At 51.7% G+C, this 16,094-nt stretch overlaps 1 protein-coding gene across 1 annotated transcript; it reads left to right on the top strand.

Annotated features, from left to right (window-relative positions):
• The first annotated feature begins 368 nt into the window (after positions 1 to 368).
• LOC142246538 (T-box transcription factor TBX6-like) lies at positions 369 to 10,672 on the top strand. The gene is made up of 8 exons (XM_075319602.1): positions 369 to 486; positions 2,403 to 2,655; positions 4,184 to 4,451; positions 4,591 to 4,737; positions 4,833 to 4,903; positions 9,646 to 9,725; positions 9,811 to 10,099; positions 10,345 to 10,672. The coding sequence occupies exons 1-8, from the start codon at positions 369 to 371 to the stop codon at positions 10,670 to 10,672; spliced, it is 1,554 nt and encodes a 517-aa protein (XP_075175717.1).
• Positions 10,673 to 16,094: the final 5,422 nt, after the last annotated feature.

The raw sequence follows: 16,094 nt of genomic DNA on the forward strand, positions 1-16,094 counted from the left end.
TCTTCTTTCTGTGGACGATTCCTCCGCTCATTACTTCTTCTTCCTCCTCCTTCTTCTCCCTGAATTCTGCATTTCCTGACAACTGGTCAAACGCAGGCTCAGGGCGGCCATAAAGACCCTTAATAAAGTTTAATTCAGTCCTAATGTGTGAAGAGACCTCCCCCCCCCCCACCCCCCCCCCCCCCCCCCCCCTCCCGCTGCCCCATCTCACCTAGCAGGAGGGTCCCACATCAAAAGGTGCAGGGCGGACTTTAAGGAAGAGTCAATGTGCTATCTGCATCCCAGTGGTCCCGTCACAGGAACCTGCTGGTCTTCAGCCTCACTTCTTGTAGGACCTTCATGAAGCTCATACTCCGATTGTGCACACCATGTATCACTCCGACATATTCCAGCAATTTGGACCATCCTATGCTGTGAGACCACCTCATGCCCTGCCGCCAACCTACCCAGCGGGCAGCGGACACCATGAGCCCTACAGGTACCCCGGTATGTATGACTTTGTTGGGTTGATGTTGGAGGCATCTCTTCAGGTTCCTCCTGTCCATACTGCCTCCATCATGACCAGGAGATATCTACAATGCGCATGTGTTCTGTTTTTTGTATCATATGTTCATATCGCAGTAGATATGAGGTGTATTTCTGAGGTCCTTGAGGGACACTAGACAGTCCTCGGACCCCCATGACCCCTCATCCATAGATCTGGCCTTTACCTCCATGCTTCATTAGAAGCTGAAGGTTCAGCCTAATTCCTCCTGGATCTGTCACAGACTTCATGGTGGGAGATGTCTCCACATTCTTTAGCATGCTTTGGGGTCCAATTACTTGTGGTTCTGGTACATTTGGATCTTGAATCCCTGACGTAGATGGTTGTCTTGATAACGATTTCCTTGCATGGTCAGGTTCTCGACTAAGATGTCGGACACTGTCTTTTAGGTTTTTACAAGTTCTACTTTCACTGTTTTTGTTTAGGTTTGGTCTTTGTAGTTCTGTACCTAATTCCCTGAACCCAATTGTGGGTTCAGGATAGTATCGAGGTTCTGGAGGTCTAAAGACTGTGATGGTCCAGCACAGCAGAGGGGTTCTGGTCTTCTTGTGATTGTGTAGATACAATAGAGTAGTAACATTCTGATGTTTCATGACCTTTGCGGGCCAAGCATGGCAATGATGGTCTAGTATAGTCATGGTTCTGGTGAGCCATGGTTCTGAAAGTCCAGTGTAGTACTAAAGTTCTTGTGCTCTTAGGATTTTTGGAGTGCAGTATACTGATGGTTCTAGAGGCATAGGGCTCTGCAGGTCCAATCTTAGATAGAAAGTTCTAGTTTTCCCCCAAGATTTGTTGGGAGTATGGAAATAGGTTTGTTGGTTCTCCTAGGAGGTAGTGGTTTTGTTCTGGTGATTCTGCAAGTCCAGAGTAGAAGTGAGGTACTGCTGGATCTATGACTTTATGGTTCATGTATGTAATATGCAATCTAGGTTTGCAGGTTCTGATTTCCCTGAAGATTTTAGTTTAGCCCAGGGTCCAATACAGTGGTGGTTCCATTGGAGTAGGGACTCTTCAAGTCCAAGGATGTGGTGAACCTCCGGTGCTAATAAGCCTTAATCGGGTCAGTATAGAGGTGATTCTGGAAACCTTGAGACTATGCAGTCTACTTGTGAGGTTCTGGTCTTTCAGATTTGTGGTAGTGGTCAGTATGGTAGTGAGGATCTAGCTATACTGGTGGGGGTGGTGGTTCTGGTGACCTAGAGATTTTATGAGTGGAATACAGCAATGGTTCTGGAGTCCTGGGGACTCTGAGAGTCAAGGAAAATAAGGAGTTTCTGATACTTCTAGGTTTTTATGGGTCCCGTTTAGTTCTGAGGTTTTTGGGTGTGTATTTAGGATCTCACAGTATTTGACATTCTGGCTTCACTTCTTGAGGTCCACTGTGCATTCTGAGGTTCTGGACAGAAGTTCTCCATTGTTTGAAGCTTGCAATATTTTTTTGAGGCACGGCTTGGCTTTTGGGTGCTGATGTTTATTGGTGGTGTGGTCCAAGGTTCTGTTGATCTGACATTGCAGGTTCCGGTGTTTTTCCCAGACATCTGGCCTGAGTTAAATTTATATGGGAACAGGAGAAGCCGTCCCATCTCGTTACCATTACCCTCTGCAGGGGTCCAATTAGCAGGACATGGCGGCCATTTAGCACCAACTTGTCAAACAGCAGCTTGAGAGTGACCCGAGGTCTGTGAGATCAGGCAGCCAGACTTCCAGACCATCCTATAATCTACATTTCCATACACTTTCCCAGACCCTTAAATGATAATTCAGCCCGATTGTGTAGCTATGTGTCCCTCAAACAGTGGTGGACAACCCCAAGACAATGTGGGGGAGATCAACGCTTCATTGCTTCCTGTTCCTACAGACCTTGAGGTTCCATCCAGTCAGCGATACGACGGCCTCTTTACTGCCCTGGATGCTTCACAAAGGATTCTGGGAACGGCCCCCCTCACTCCTCTCTCCCTGCCCCCGGGTCCTGCTCTGGGATTTGGCCAACCGCAGCCCCCATGTGAGGCGCCCCGACTTCCTGGGAATGTGAAGATGACCATGGAAAATCGAGATCTCTGGAAAGAGTTTCACGCCATAGGAACCGAAATGATCATCACAAAGTCTGGGAGGTGAGGAAAGCCCGAGATCCCTACTCGAGAGGGTGGGATTACACTACTCCCCTAAAAATAAATCTCCAACGTGTTCTCCAGGTTACCATATAGGTACCGTATACAGGTTGTAGGGAATAACTGCACTCATTTACTGGACGCATTACTGGCGACCGATCCCTGTATAAATGTCTTCACAGCTAAAATGATAGAGACCATAGCGGGTCCATTATAGTCCCCGTGGTCCTCATCCTCCACAGTACTTTGTCTTGTCCATCTCCTTATCCTGCATCTTTCTTAATCTTGTCCTCTTTATTCTTCATCTCCTTCATTCTGTGCCTCTGTTCATCCTCCATGTTTCTAATTTGTGTACCTGTCCTCATCCTCCATCTTTCTTCATCTTGCTCCTCTCTTCTTCCTCCATCTGGTCCCTTTCTTGCTAATTCTAAACCCACCTTCATGTGGTCTCTCTCCTTTTCCTACAACTTCCTTTATCTTGTTCCATTCCTCATCCTTTCCCTCATCTCATCCCCCATCTTATCCCTCTTCTCATTTTTTGTTTTGTCCTACACTTTATGCTTAATTTTCCTTCAGCTTGTATCCTTCATTCTTTACCACTCCTCATCCTTCACCTTGTGCCTCTCCTCATGCTCCATCTTGTCCTTTTTGCTCCCTCTTCCTCCATCTTTTCCCTCACCTTGTTCGCCATCATTATCATCTTGTTCCTCAGCTCATCTTCCATCTTTTTCGTCACCTCATCCTCCATCTTTAGTCATGTTGTTCCTCCCCTCATCCTCTATTATCTTATTCTTCTTCTCATCCTCCATCTTCCATCATCTTTTTCCTCACCTCATCCTCCATCTTTAGTTATCTTGTTCCTCTCCTCATCATCCATTATCTTATTCTTCATCTCATCCTCCGTCTTCCATCAACTTGTTCCTCACCTCATCCTCCATCTTTAGTCATCTTGTTCCTCTCCTCATCATCCATTTGTTCTTCATCTAATCCTCCATCTTTCGTCATCTTGTTCCTCGCCTTATCCTCCGTCATTTTGTTCTTCACCTCATCCTCCATTATCTTGCTCCTTACTTCATCTTCCAGCTGCCGTCATCTTGTTCCTCACTGCATCCTCCATCTTCTGTCATCTTGTTTCTCGTCTCATCCTCAGTCATCTCGTTCCTCGCCTTATCCTTCGTCGTCTTCTATCTACTCATCCTTCTTCATCTTGTCCTTCCCCTCATCCTCCATTTCTCTCATTTTGTCCTTCTCCCTTTCCTCCATCTTGTTTCATCTCATCCTCTGTTCTCCATGTTCCCTCATCTGGTCCCTCTCCTCATCAACCATTTTCCTTCATCTTGTCCCTGTCCTCATCATCCCTCCTGTGATCCCTCTCCTCATCATCCATCTTCCTTCATCTTGTCCCTCTTCTCATCCTCCATCATCCTCCATCTTCCTTCATCTGGTTCCTCCCCTCATTCTCCATCTTCTTTTCTCTTGTCCTTTTCCCAATCCTCCATCTTTCTTCATCTTTCCCTTGCGTCACTTGCAGGAGAATGTTTCCACAGTGTAAAGTCAGTGTCACCGGCCTCGATCCAGATGGCAAATATGTTCTTCTCGCTGACATCGTCCCGGTGGACAACTCCCGATATAAGTGGCAGGAGGATCGCTGGGAGCCAAGCGGAAGAGCCGAACCGAGGTTACCCGAGAGGGTCTACATCCACCCTGATTCTCCAGCCCCCGGATCCCACTGGATGAAGCAACCAATCTCCTTCCACAAGATCAAGCTCACCAACAATACACTGGACCAGATGGGTCATGTGAGTGGGGGACATGGGGGCTGTCGCTGTGGGTGCCAGTATGACCACCACCCTTCTACTCATCATGGGAGGATTATTTTTATGATGGATGTTGACACCTTACTAAGAGTAATCTACTTATTGTCTTTTCACCTCACAGATTATCCTGCACTCCATGCACCGGTATCAGCCCCGTTTCCATATTGTCCGCGCCCAGGATGTCTTCAGCCGCAGATGGGGCGGCTGCTCCTCCTTCACCTTTCCAGAGACCATGTTCCTGACTGTCACTGCGTACCAGAACGAGAAGGTCGGTAAAAAAAGGGCTATACACCATGGAGAGCGACCGGCGTGGTCTACAGCATCCTATGTGGGAGTCATGGTGTGATATCTTGTCCCTTGCAGATAACGCAGCTGAAGATCCAGACAAATCCATTTGCAAAAGGTTTCCGGGAGGACGGACTCAAGAATAAGAGGTGCGGGGGATACACGGGGTGGAGGGATCGGGTATACAGCTGTGTAGCTTCAAGACCCAAAACCACAAAGCAAGGAATACGGAGCGCCCCTTGGCTTTTTACCTATTTTGTTACATTACAACCTGTGTTTGATGTGTGCATCATGACCATGAGTAAGGGTGGATCCACACCAGAAACGCGTTGATGCCTACACGTTGATAGCGTTTTTCATGTAATTACTTGATTCCCCGGTTATAAGAATTTTTCAAGCAAAAAAGAAAAAGTTGTTCATTGGAGTCGGACCATCTTGTCTTACTCATCATTAACCAGGCCATGACGGAGCCTAAGCTCCGAGCTCTGACCGAGAGGTGGACTATAGTAATGGCGAGCTGGATTTTACTATATATCAGCACTAAACACTCTAAGTTGGGAATGTCAAGTGAGAAAAATAGTAAAAATTTAAATTTATGGGATAAAATATACAAAAATTGCCTTGTGCATATGTATTCACCCCTTTTGATATGAAGCCCCAAAAATATCTAGTGCAGGCAATTACCTTCATAAGTCCCATGTTTATTGAAAGGACATCCACCTATGTGCAAACTTAGGGGGGCTTTACACGTTGAGACATCGCTTCCGATATATCGTCAGGGTCACGTCGTTAGTGATGCACATCCGGCGGCGGTAGCAACATCGCAACGTGCAAATCCTAGGTGCACCGATGAACGATCGCAAAAGCGTAGAAACTCGCTGATCTGTGTAGCGTCGTTCATTTCCATAATGTCAGGTAGACCGCAGGTACGATGTTGTTTGGCGTTCCTGCAGCACCACACATCGCTGTGTGTAAACCCGCAGGAGAGACAAACATCTCCTCACCTGCGTCCCGACGGCTAAGCGGAAGGGACTAGGGGGGCGGGATGTTTACATCCTGCTCATCTCCGCCCTTCTGCTTCTATTGACCGGCCGATTAGTGACGTCGCGGTGAAGCCGAACGCAGCGTGTAAAGCCCGCCTAAGTGTCAGTGTATACCCACCTTTTCTGAAAGGCAACAGATGCTGCTACACCACAAAGACCAAGCAGGTCTCCAAACAAGACCACGAAGACCAAGGAGGTCTCCAAACAAGACCACGAAGACCAAGGAGGTCTCCAAACAAGACCACGAAGACCAAGGAGGTCTCCAAACAAGACCACGAAGACCAAGGAGGTCTCCAAACAAGACCACGGAGATTTCCAACAGAGACCATGAAGACCAAGCAGGTCTCCAACAGAGACCATGAAGACCAAGCAGGTCTCCAAACAAGACCACGAAGACCAAGGAGGTCTCCAAACAAGACCACGAAGACCAAGGAGGTCTCCAAACAAGACTACGAAGACCAAGGAGGTCTCCAAACAAGACTACGAAGACCAAGGAGGTCTCCAAACAAGATGACAAAGACCAAGCAGATCTCCAAACAAGACTATAAAGACCAATGAGGTCTCCAAACACCCCCATGAAGACCAAGGAGGTCTTTAAATAGCACCATGAAGACCTAAGAAGTGTCCAAACATCATCATGAAGACAAGCAGATTTCCAAACACCACCATGAAGATCAATGAGGTCTCCAAACATCATCACGAAGACTAAAGGCCCCGTTACACACAGAGATAAAATCTTTGGCAGATCTGTGGTTGCAGTGAAATCATGGACATATTGTTCCATTTGTACACAGCCACAAACCTGGCACTGATTGTCCACAATTTCACTGCAGCCACAGATCTGCCGCAGATTTATCTCTGTGTGTGACAGGGCCTTAAGGAGATCTCCAAACAAGTCAGAAACAAGCGTGGTGAGAAGTACAAGTCACGGTTGGGTTGTAAAAATATATCCCAATCTCTGCTGATCCCCTGGAGAACCGTCAAATCCATTATCATCAAATGGAAAGAACATGGTGCCACAACAGACTTGCCAAAAGGGAGCGCCCACCACAACTCTCAGCCCGGGCAACGAGGACATTGACTAGAGAGGCAGCACAGAGACCAAAAGGTGACCCTGAAGGAGCTACAGAGTTCCCAAGCAGAGACTGGAGAATCTGTCCATATGACCCCAATAAGCAATAGAATCTATAGAGCTGGCCTTTATAGAAGAGTGGCCAGAAAAAAGCCTTTACTTAAAGCCAGAAATTGGAAGGCTCGTTTCGAGTTTGACAAAAGACATGTGGGCGACATCCTAAATGTCTGGAGGAAGATGATGTGGTCAGATGAGACCAAAACTGAACTTTTTGGCCACCACAGTAAATGGTATGTTTGGTGCCAAACGAATAAAGCTCATCACCCAATCAGCACCATCCCCACAGTGAGACATGGTGGTGGCGGCGGCATCATGCTGGGGGGAGGTTTTTCGGCAGCAAGGACAGAGAAGATGGTCTGAATCGAGGGGAAGATGGATGGTGCGAAATACAGGGATATTCTTGGCAAAACCTGTTTCAGTCTGTCAGTGATTGAGACTGGGACGGAGGTTCACCTTCCAACAAGACAATCAACCAAAGCTACTGCTGAAGCAACACTGGAGGGGTGTGAGGGGAAACGTGTAAATTGGAGTGTCCGAGTCACCACCCAGACCTGAATCCAATGGAGAATCTGTGGTCAGACTTGGAGAGAGATGGTTTCCTCTGGTGAACAGGAAACTGGAAGGAGCTGGAGCAGTTTTGCCTTCAGGAATCAGCAAAACTCCCAGTGTCAAGATGTGGAAATCTCATAGAGACTTATCCAAAGCGACTACAGCTGTAATTGCCGCGCAAAAGGAGGCTCTACAAAGTACTGATTATAGGGGCGTGAATAGTTATGCACACTGAATGTTTTAGTTATTTTGTCCTATTTGTTATTTTCACCATGATACAAAGTAAACCAAATGTTCACAGTTGTCGACATGTTCTGTACATGAACTCATGCAAACACTAAAAGGGGGGTGAATACTTTCACAAGGCACTGTAGTGAGTGGCCTTAGCACCAGGTGACTGTATATAGGTGTGAGGTTTTGGGCATTGTAACTACATTTCTCAACAATGAAGTTGCAAAACCAAGAAGGAAAACTGGTGGAGTGACGGAAATCACCCGAAGGAGACGTCACTGAGAAAATGGGAACTACATTTTCAAAACCTGTGGCCTTCTCCAGTCTGGAGTCTAAGCCTCGTGCAGAAATCCCGGCACCTCCATCCTCGGCTGCGAGCACTGATGTTATTATTGGTCTGAGGAAGGTTCTGTCGCTCAATTCAGTTGTGCAAATCATCAGGATCCACTGCCGGCAGCTCCTGAGTAATCACCGACCAATGACGTCCGCGATGTGCTCAATGGAGACCAGTCCAGAGACGCCGCAGCCACGGGAGACCAGGCCAGAGACGCCGCAAACACAGGAGATCAGTCCAAAGATGCCGCAGCCACAGGAGACCAGTCCAGAGACGCCGCAACCACAGGAGATCAGTTCAGAGACGCCGCAACCACAGGAGATCAGTTCAGAGACGCCGCAACCACAGGAGATCAGTCCAGAGACGCCGCAACCACAGGAGATCAGTCCAGAGACGCCGCAACCACAGGAGATCAGTTCAGAGATGCCGCAGCCACAGGAGACCAGTCCAGAGACGCCGCAACAACAGGAGATCAGTTCAGAGATGCCGCAACCACAGGAGATCAGTTCAGAGACGCCGCAACCACAGGAGATCAGTCCAGAGATGCCGCAACCACGGGAGACCAGACCAGAGACGCCGCAACCACAGGAGATCAGTTCAGAGACGCTGCAGCCACAGGAGATCAGTTCAGAGATGCCGCAACCACGGGAGACCAGACCAGAGACGCCGCAACCACAGGAGATCAGTTCAGAGACGCCGCAACCACAGGAGATCAGTCCAGAGATGCCGCAACCACAGGAGATCAGTCCAGAGATGCCGCAACCACAGGAGACCAGTCCAGAGACGCCGCAACCACGGGAGACCAGACCAGAGACGCCGCAACCACAGGAGATCAGTCCAAAGATGCCGCAGCCACAGGAGACCAGTCCAGAGACGCTGCAGCCATGAGAGACCAGTCCTGAGACACCACAGCCCTGGGAGACCAGTATAGAGATGCCGCAGGCCTAGGAGACCAGTCCAGAGATGCTGCAGCCCCGGGAGACCAGGCCAGAGATGTCGCATTCGTGAGAGACCGGTTCAGAGACGCCACAGCCTTGGGAGACTAGTCCGGAGACGTCGCAGCCTTGGGAGACCAGTCCAGATATGCTGCAGCCGTCGGAGACCAGTCCAGATACGCCGCAACTGTCGGAGACCAGTCTGGAGATGTTACAGCCTTGGGAGACCAGTCCGGAGACACTGCAGCCCTGGGAGACCAGTCTGGAGATGCCACAGCCCTGGGAGACCAGTCTGGAGACGTTGCAGCCTTGGGAGACCAGTCTGGAGACGTCGCAGCCTTGGGAGACCAGTGTGGAGACGTCGTAGCCGTGGGAGCAGGTTCAGGCCATGCAGGTGGCTCACAGTACTGAGGAACATTCAGCCTTCAGCTGCATTTAGCCGCAAAACCTTCCTCCGATGGCCATTAATGAGACCTCAGTGATGGCGGTCGAGGCTGGACGTCCTGGGATTTCTGCAGGAGGCTCAGAGCCCAGGCTGGAGGCATCCAGAGCTTGTAATTTACTTTCCGTTTTCCACCTCTCCGTCTCGTGATTTCCGTCCTTTCACCGCTCTTCCTTCTCGTGCCGTGTCTTCCATGTTGAGGTGTCTATGATCTTTTCTTTTCAGAGATCGATCCGTTCGATCGGTAAAGAGGAAAATGCCGATTACCAAGCAGGAGGAGGAGGAGCAGGAGCTTTATCCGCCAGGTGAGTGACACTGACTTTCCTCGGTTTGCTGCTTCTAGGTGGCGCTGTTGCTCCATTATTCACACTCTTCTCCCCCCGACCGCAGAGTGTAAGAGGCCGCTGTACTCGGGACCCTGTGACTCCACCCTGGATATAGGAGGGGGTCTCGCGCTGCCGCTCCCCAGTCCGGATTGTTCTTTCCACCCTATCACCCCGCCAAACCCAGCGACACCTGCAACCGCTGCCGCAAACCCCTCCCCTCTCACGATCACAGCCAATCAGGAGCCAGCAGCCAACCTGGAGATGGACCCCCAAAATCCTGACACCTTCTTACGGCCGGAGGGCGAGGCCTACACCGAGATGTCACCCGGCCAGGAGGGCAGCATCTACATATGGTGGGTACAGCGCTGCCGAGTAGCCTCCATTAGTAGTCTGCTGCCGTTTTATGCATGCAGCTCCCATGCACGCCAATGCTAGAGGTCATACTTCCTTCCATTTCTTCCTGGCAGGAAGGTCAGCCCTAGTCTGGAGACACATAGATGAGTTTAGGAGCTGTGTACACAAAACGGCAGACTTCATACCTACATCCAGCCCCGCTGTAGGCTCAGACTTCAATCTGTCCATGTCTTCTCCATTGCAGCCAAGGCGAATCCCAAACCCCGGGGGTCGGCCGTCCGTCCACCCTCCAGCGCTTCCTCGCCACGTTCCAGGAAGCCCCTCAGCTCTACGACAGCCAATCAGACTACAGGCTTTATGGGCAGGACATGGCCTATGCGGGGGACTACGGCAGCGCCGCCTCCTGCACCACCCCCCCACCGGGCCGAGAGGAGGAAGGGGGCATCAGAGGCTACCTGAAGAACTCCGACCTGCGCTTCCAGCATTTCCTCCCCAACTCCGGAGCTAAACTCGGACTGCAGTTCTCCACTCCTCAGATTCAGCGTCTGTACTCCGGGGGCGCCTGGATGTGACCAGACATTATGGGACTACAGTACAAATACTACAGACCCCAAACATCACCATGGTGGGCAGGCTCCAGTGCTCCAGTCACATCCAGAGCTGCATTCACAACTCAGCTAGGTTCCCGTTAGTGCTCCTTGCTGCCACCTCTTGGCCCAGAGTCAGCAGTGGTGCATTGTGGGAGATGATGTGCATGCATTCAGTGAGTCTATGGTGTTTTATGCAGCTTTGGATGTGATTGGAGAACAAGCTGTGTAGACTTCACCTGTAATCTGCTGTATAGATAGTGTTTGATAAACCTGTAATTGGGAAGTCGCCCTATGATGTGGCCCATGCGCCCCCATAATACACAGGGAACCAGCACGGAGGCATTATAACAGCGGCTGAGTCAAATGGGGGATTATAGAAATGGCTGATAGCAGGGAGCAATAGCCTCATGTGCCTGTGACGTCCCCACGTCTTATCCGTTTCTCTTGTATTATATTTATCACATTTTTAGTCTTGTTTTTCTGTCTTACATAAAAATTAGATTTTATCCAGTGTGTCGTTTTTAATGCGGGCGAGGGAAAAAAAAAAAAAAAAAAAAAAAAAAAAAAAAGAGGGCCGACAACCCAGGAAAGGCAAAATCTGCCCCGACAACCCAGGAAAGGCAAAATCTGCCCCGACAACCCAGGAAAGGCAAAATCTGCCCCGACAACCCAGGAAAGGCAAAATCTGCCCCGACAACCCAGGAAAGGCAAAATCTGCCCCGACAACCCAGGAAAGGCAAAATCTGCCCCGACAACCCAGGAAAGGCAAAATCTGCCCCGACACCTGATAATGAGAGAGCAGGGTTATACACGCAGAGCGCCCCCACATGCTGGGAGTTGTAGTCCCCGGCTCAGGGCAGCTGGTAAGGTCTCAAGCAGCCCATTTACACCTGCAGCCACCATCTGTCTCCCCCCTCCCCCCCCCCCCCCCTCTCATGCCGGCGTCTAGTTTCACACCCCCTCATCCCCACTGCCGGACCCCCACTTCACAGGAACATGTGAACTTCCCCTTCTCACACCTCCAGGAAGGTCTCCACTGGGGAGGGGGCGCTGCATGTAATGCACAGACCCATAATTCCCAGCAGTGGGCTATAGGCTACTGACTACTGTACTAAATTGTGCCCATGGGGATAAGAGGTGCCGTATATAAAAGAAGAGAAACCATCCTGGTGGGCCGACATGACATCCCCGGCTAGATCAGCGCCGTACCCCGCTGCTGTGTATACGGCTTATGGCCACACGGCGGCCCCTGCTCTGTACACTGCTACATGGAAGCTCCAGGTTCTGAAGACTGGAGGATGCTGCCACCCAGTGGCCAAAGAAGAGAATGCAGCAGCAACTCCAGGTAATGGAGAAAAGCAGCAGGAGACAGGTTCAAAATCTCTGCTTGCTTTCAGCAAATGTAAGCTATATCTACACAGTTTAAGATTCACTACATTGTATTCAGTCTAGATAATGCCGAGATCAAAATAAACTTAAAGGGGCTTTCCATTGCTTCACAGCCCCAGTGGCTGAATAACAAGGTGGGACTGGAATATTCACCTCCCGGCTCTGCCCACCCATTCGATGACGGGGAGATGACGGGCCAGGAAGAGGAGCAGCAGCAGCAGCAGCACCGCCGGGCCAGGAAGAGGAGGAGCAGCAGCAGCAGCAGCACCGCCGGGCCAGGAAGAGGAGGAGCAGCAGCAGCAGCAGCACCGCCGGGCCAGGAAGAGGAGGAGCAGCAGCAGCAGCAGCACCGCCGGGCCAGGAAGAGGAGCAGCAGCAGCAGCAGCACCGCCGGGCCAGGAAGAGGAGCAGCAGCAGCAGCAGCACCGCCGGGCCAGGAAGAGGAGCAGCAGCAGCAGCAGCACCGCCGGGCCAGGAAGAGGAGCAGCAGCAGCAGCAGCACCGCCGGGCCAGGAAGAGGAGCAGCAGCAGCAGCAGCACCGCCGGGCCAGGAAGAGGAGCAGCAGCAGCAGCAGCACCGCCGGGCCAGGAAGAGGAGCAGCAGCAGCAGCAGCACCGCCGGGCCAGGAAGAGGAGCAGCAGCAGCAGCAGCACCGCCGGGCCAGGAAGAGGAGCAGCAGCAGCAGCAGCACCGCCGGGCCAGGAAGAGGAGCAGCAGCAGCAGCAGCACCGCCGGGCCAGGAAGAGGAGCAGCAGCAGCAGCAGCACCGCCGGGCAGGAAGAGGAGCAGCAGCAGCAGCAGCACCGCCGGGCCAGGAAGAGGAGCAGCAGCAGCAGCAGCACCGCCGGGCCAGGAAGAGGAGCAGCAGCAGCAGCAGCACCGCCGGGCCAGGAAGAGGAGCAGCAGCAGCAGCACCGCCGGGCCAGGAAGAGCAAAGGACGCTTTTTTTTTTTTTTGGAGCCATTTAAAAGAAGAAATGCAGCGATTTCTGATGATTGGATACATTGTAGCAAATCCTCAGCTGTGAGAAGCGATTGGTCAGAATACGTTTTCACACTCTATATAAGGATATTGTTAAAACTAGAAAACAAGCAGAGACTGAGAAAGAACACAGTGACTTCTGTAATGTGACCAGGGCCGGAGCAGCTGCTCCAGGATTACAAACGACCATAAACACAAAAACGGAGGCCAAAAAGAAAGATTGTAATAAAATCAACAGTAAAAAAGAAAATAAAAACAGATGGAGCAAAAAGTGTCAGCGCAGAACATCGGGAGGGGGACGTGTATAGTCCTGGCCAAGACATGTATAAGGGGCGAGCCCCGCAAGCTGACACTTCATGTTCTCATGGTTGCAACAAAAAAAATAAAAAAAGAAAATGTATTATATATGTTATTTTTCAATAGACGTTATTTTTCTTGCACTCTTCCTTTTGGCCACGGTTTGTGCCGGTTCCATCATTCTCTGATAACCAGGAGCCATAACACCACTTCCCCCCACAGCCGAGAGCAATAGCAGGGGTGCACCCGGATCACACTTTACCCGCTGTAACTCAACTGCAAAACACCGCAGATGACTGAAGTGCTGTATTTCTCAAGGATTACATCACAGTGCAGAGTATAAGCAGAGGACGGGGAGGAGCGCAGCTCCGGAGCAACATTACCCAGTGACAAGATTTCCACAGAATTAAGCCATTCATTCTATTACTCCAGAGCTGCACTCACTATTCTGCTGGTGCAGTCACTGTGTACATTACATTACTGATCCTGAGATACCTCCTGTATTATACTCCAGAGCTGCACTCACTATTCTGCTGGTGCAGTCACTGTGTACATACATTACTGATCCTGAATTACCTCCTGAATTATACTCCAGAGCTGCACTCACTATTCTGCTGGTGCAGTCACTGAGTACATACATTACATTACTGATCCTGAGTTACCTCCTGTATTATACTCCAGAGCTGCACTCACTATTCTGCTGGTGCAGTCACTGTGTACATACATTACTGATCCTGAATTACCTCCTGAATTATACTCCAGAGCTGCACTCACTATTCTGCTGGTACAGTCACTGTGTACATACAGTGCTGATCCTGTATTATCCTCCAGAGCTGCGCTCACTCCGCAGCCCCCTCCATACAGTACAGATCACACCACGCTTTCATCTTTACAGTTTTTTTTTTATTCTTTTTCTGGTTTTATTAGCAGACGTCTGTGGCTTTATCTACCAAAAAAGTAAAATTAAAAATAAAAACCTGACTGAGCGATGCGCTTGATAACCGGGGTCACATGGAAACAGCAGGATATAAAAGAATAAATTACAAAAAAAAGGAAGGAGGTGGGGACCCCTGGAGAGGTGGGGACCCCCTGGAGAGGAGCGGGACCCCCGGGAGAGGAGCGGGACCCCCGGGAGAGGAGCGGGACCCCCGGGAGAGGAGCGGGACCCCCGGGAGAGGAGCGGGACCCCCGGGAGAGGAGCGGGACCCCCGGGAGAGGAGCGGGACCCCTGGTGGCGACTCCTCCGCCCTCAGGACAATTCATGTGGAGGAGATGAGGAGGGCGAATCCTGTGGCTTGAGAAAAGCTCAATATGGCAACAAGTTGGGGCCGGCGCACGTCGTCTCAGTCCTGCTGGGTTCCGGGCCCAGGGTCTGCTGCACTAAGGCACTATCCTCATCACCGCCCCCGCAGGGAGACCACCGGCCTAACACAGGGGGCACTGGGGGAGGAATGACTGGATCATAGTGGATTATAGGAGATTATAAAAAAATTGAGGAAAAAAAAAAAATTCTAAAAGGGTTTTGGTTTCCTTGCATAACACTGCCCGGCCGCCCCCCGCGGTGCGCCCCCCGCGGTGCGCCCCCCGCGCTGCCGCCCCTCCCCCACCCCAGTGAGTCTGGAGAAAGCCCCCTTTTTCCTGAGACACAGCACGATTGCTCCCGAACTGCAGAGCGTTGCTCCTCTAGCCCCCCGCCCACGGAAAACAAGAACGGTTGTCGGGTGCCCCCCTGAAATGTTAGTACACAGCGCACCCCTCCCCCGACTCACCACATTAACCCTAGTAAGACTTAACAAGGAGAAGAGAGGCAAAGTCTGCAGGCTCCTCGCCCCCCCGCCGCACCGTGTGCCGGTCCCACCGTCAGAGAGGGGCAGATGGGGAAGAGGCCCTTAGAGAAGTTCCAGACACCGGGAGGAAATAGTGGAGAGGCCCCGGCACGGAGGGGCCCGGTCACAGGAAGTAGTCGGCCACGGGCTTCTTGGAGGGAATGCCTCTGGTCTCTTGCGGAGCGGCTTCAAATATGATGAATTCCTTCTGCAGATGCTCATCCAGCTCCAAGATGGCAGCAACGTTTCCACATCTAAGGGGGGAGAAGACAGTGGTCAGGGGGGGCTGCGCTGGGCCCATCAGTAGGGGGAGGGGTGGACGAGGGTTGAGGGATCACGATGGGTCCAGCATGCAGTGGAAGGGCAAGGGGGGGGGGGGGGGGGGGAACGACACACACCGCAATGGGTCCATGCAGTGAGGGGGGTTGGGGGGGGGGGGGGGGGGACACACCACAATGGGTCCATACAGTGAGGGGGAGGGGGGGGGGGGGGACACACCACAATGGGTCCATACAGTGAGGGGGAGGGGGGGGGGGGGGGGGGGGGGAGAACCGCAATGGGTCCATACAGTGAGGGGGGAGGGGGGGGGGGACCGCAATGGGTCCATGCAGTGGGGGAGGGGACGGACACCACAATGGGTCCATACAGTGAGGGGGGGGGGGAACACCACAATGGGTCCATATGCAGTGGGGGAGGGGGAGGGGGAACCGCAATGGGTTCATACAGTGAGGGGGGGGGACACCACAATGGGTCCATACAGTGAGGGGGGGGGGACGGACGGACACCACAATGGGTCCATACAGTGAGGGGGGGGGGGGGGGAACACCACAATGGGTCCATGCAGTGGGGGTGGGGGGGGGGGGGAACCGCAATGGGTCCATACAGTGAGGGGGGGGGTGGGGGGTTGGAC

This window comes from Anomaloglossus baeobatrachus, chromosome 7 (assembly GCF_048569485.1).
Source record: "Anomaloglossus baeobatrachus isolate aAnoBae1 chromosome 7, aAnoBae1.hap1, whole genome shotgun sequence".
Taxonomy (NCBI): domain Eukaryota; kingdom Metazoa; phylum Chordata; class Amphibia; order Anura; family Aromobatidae; genus Anomaloglossus; species Anomaloglossus baeobatrachus.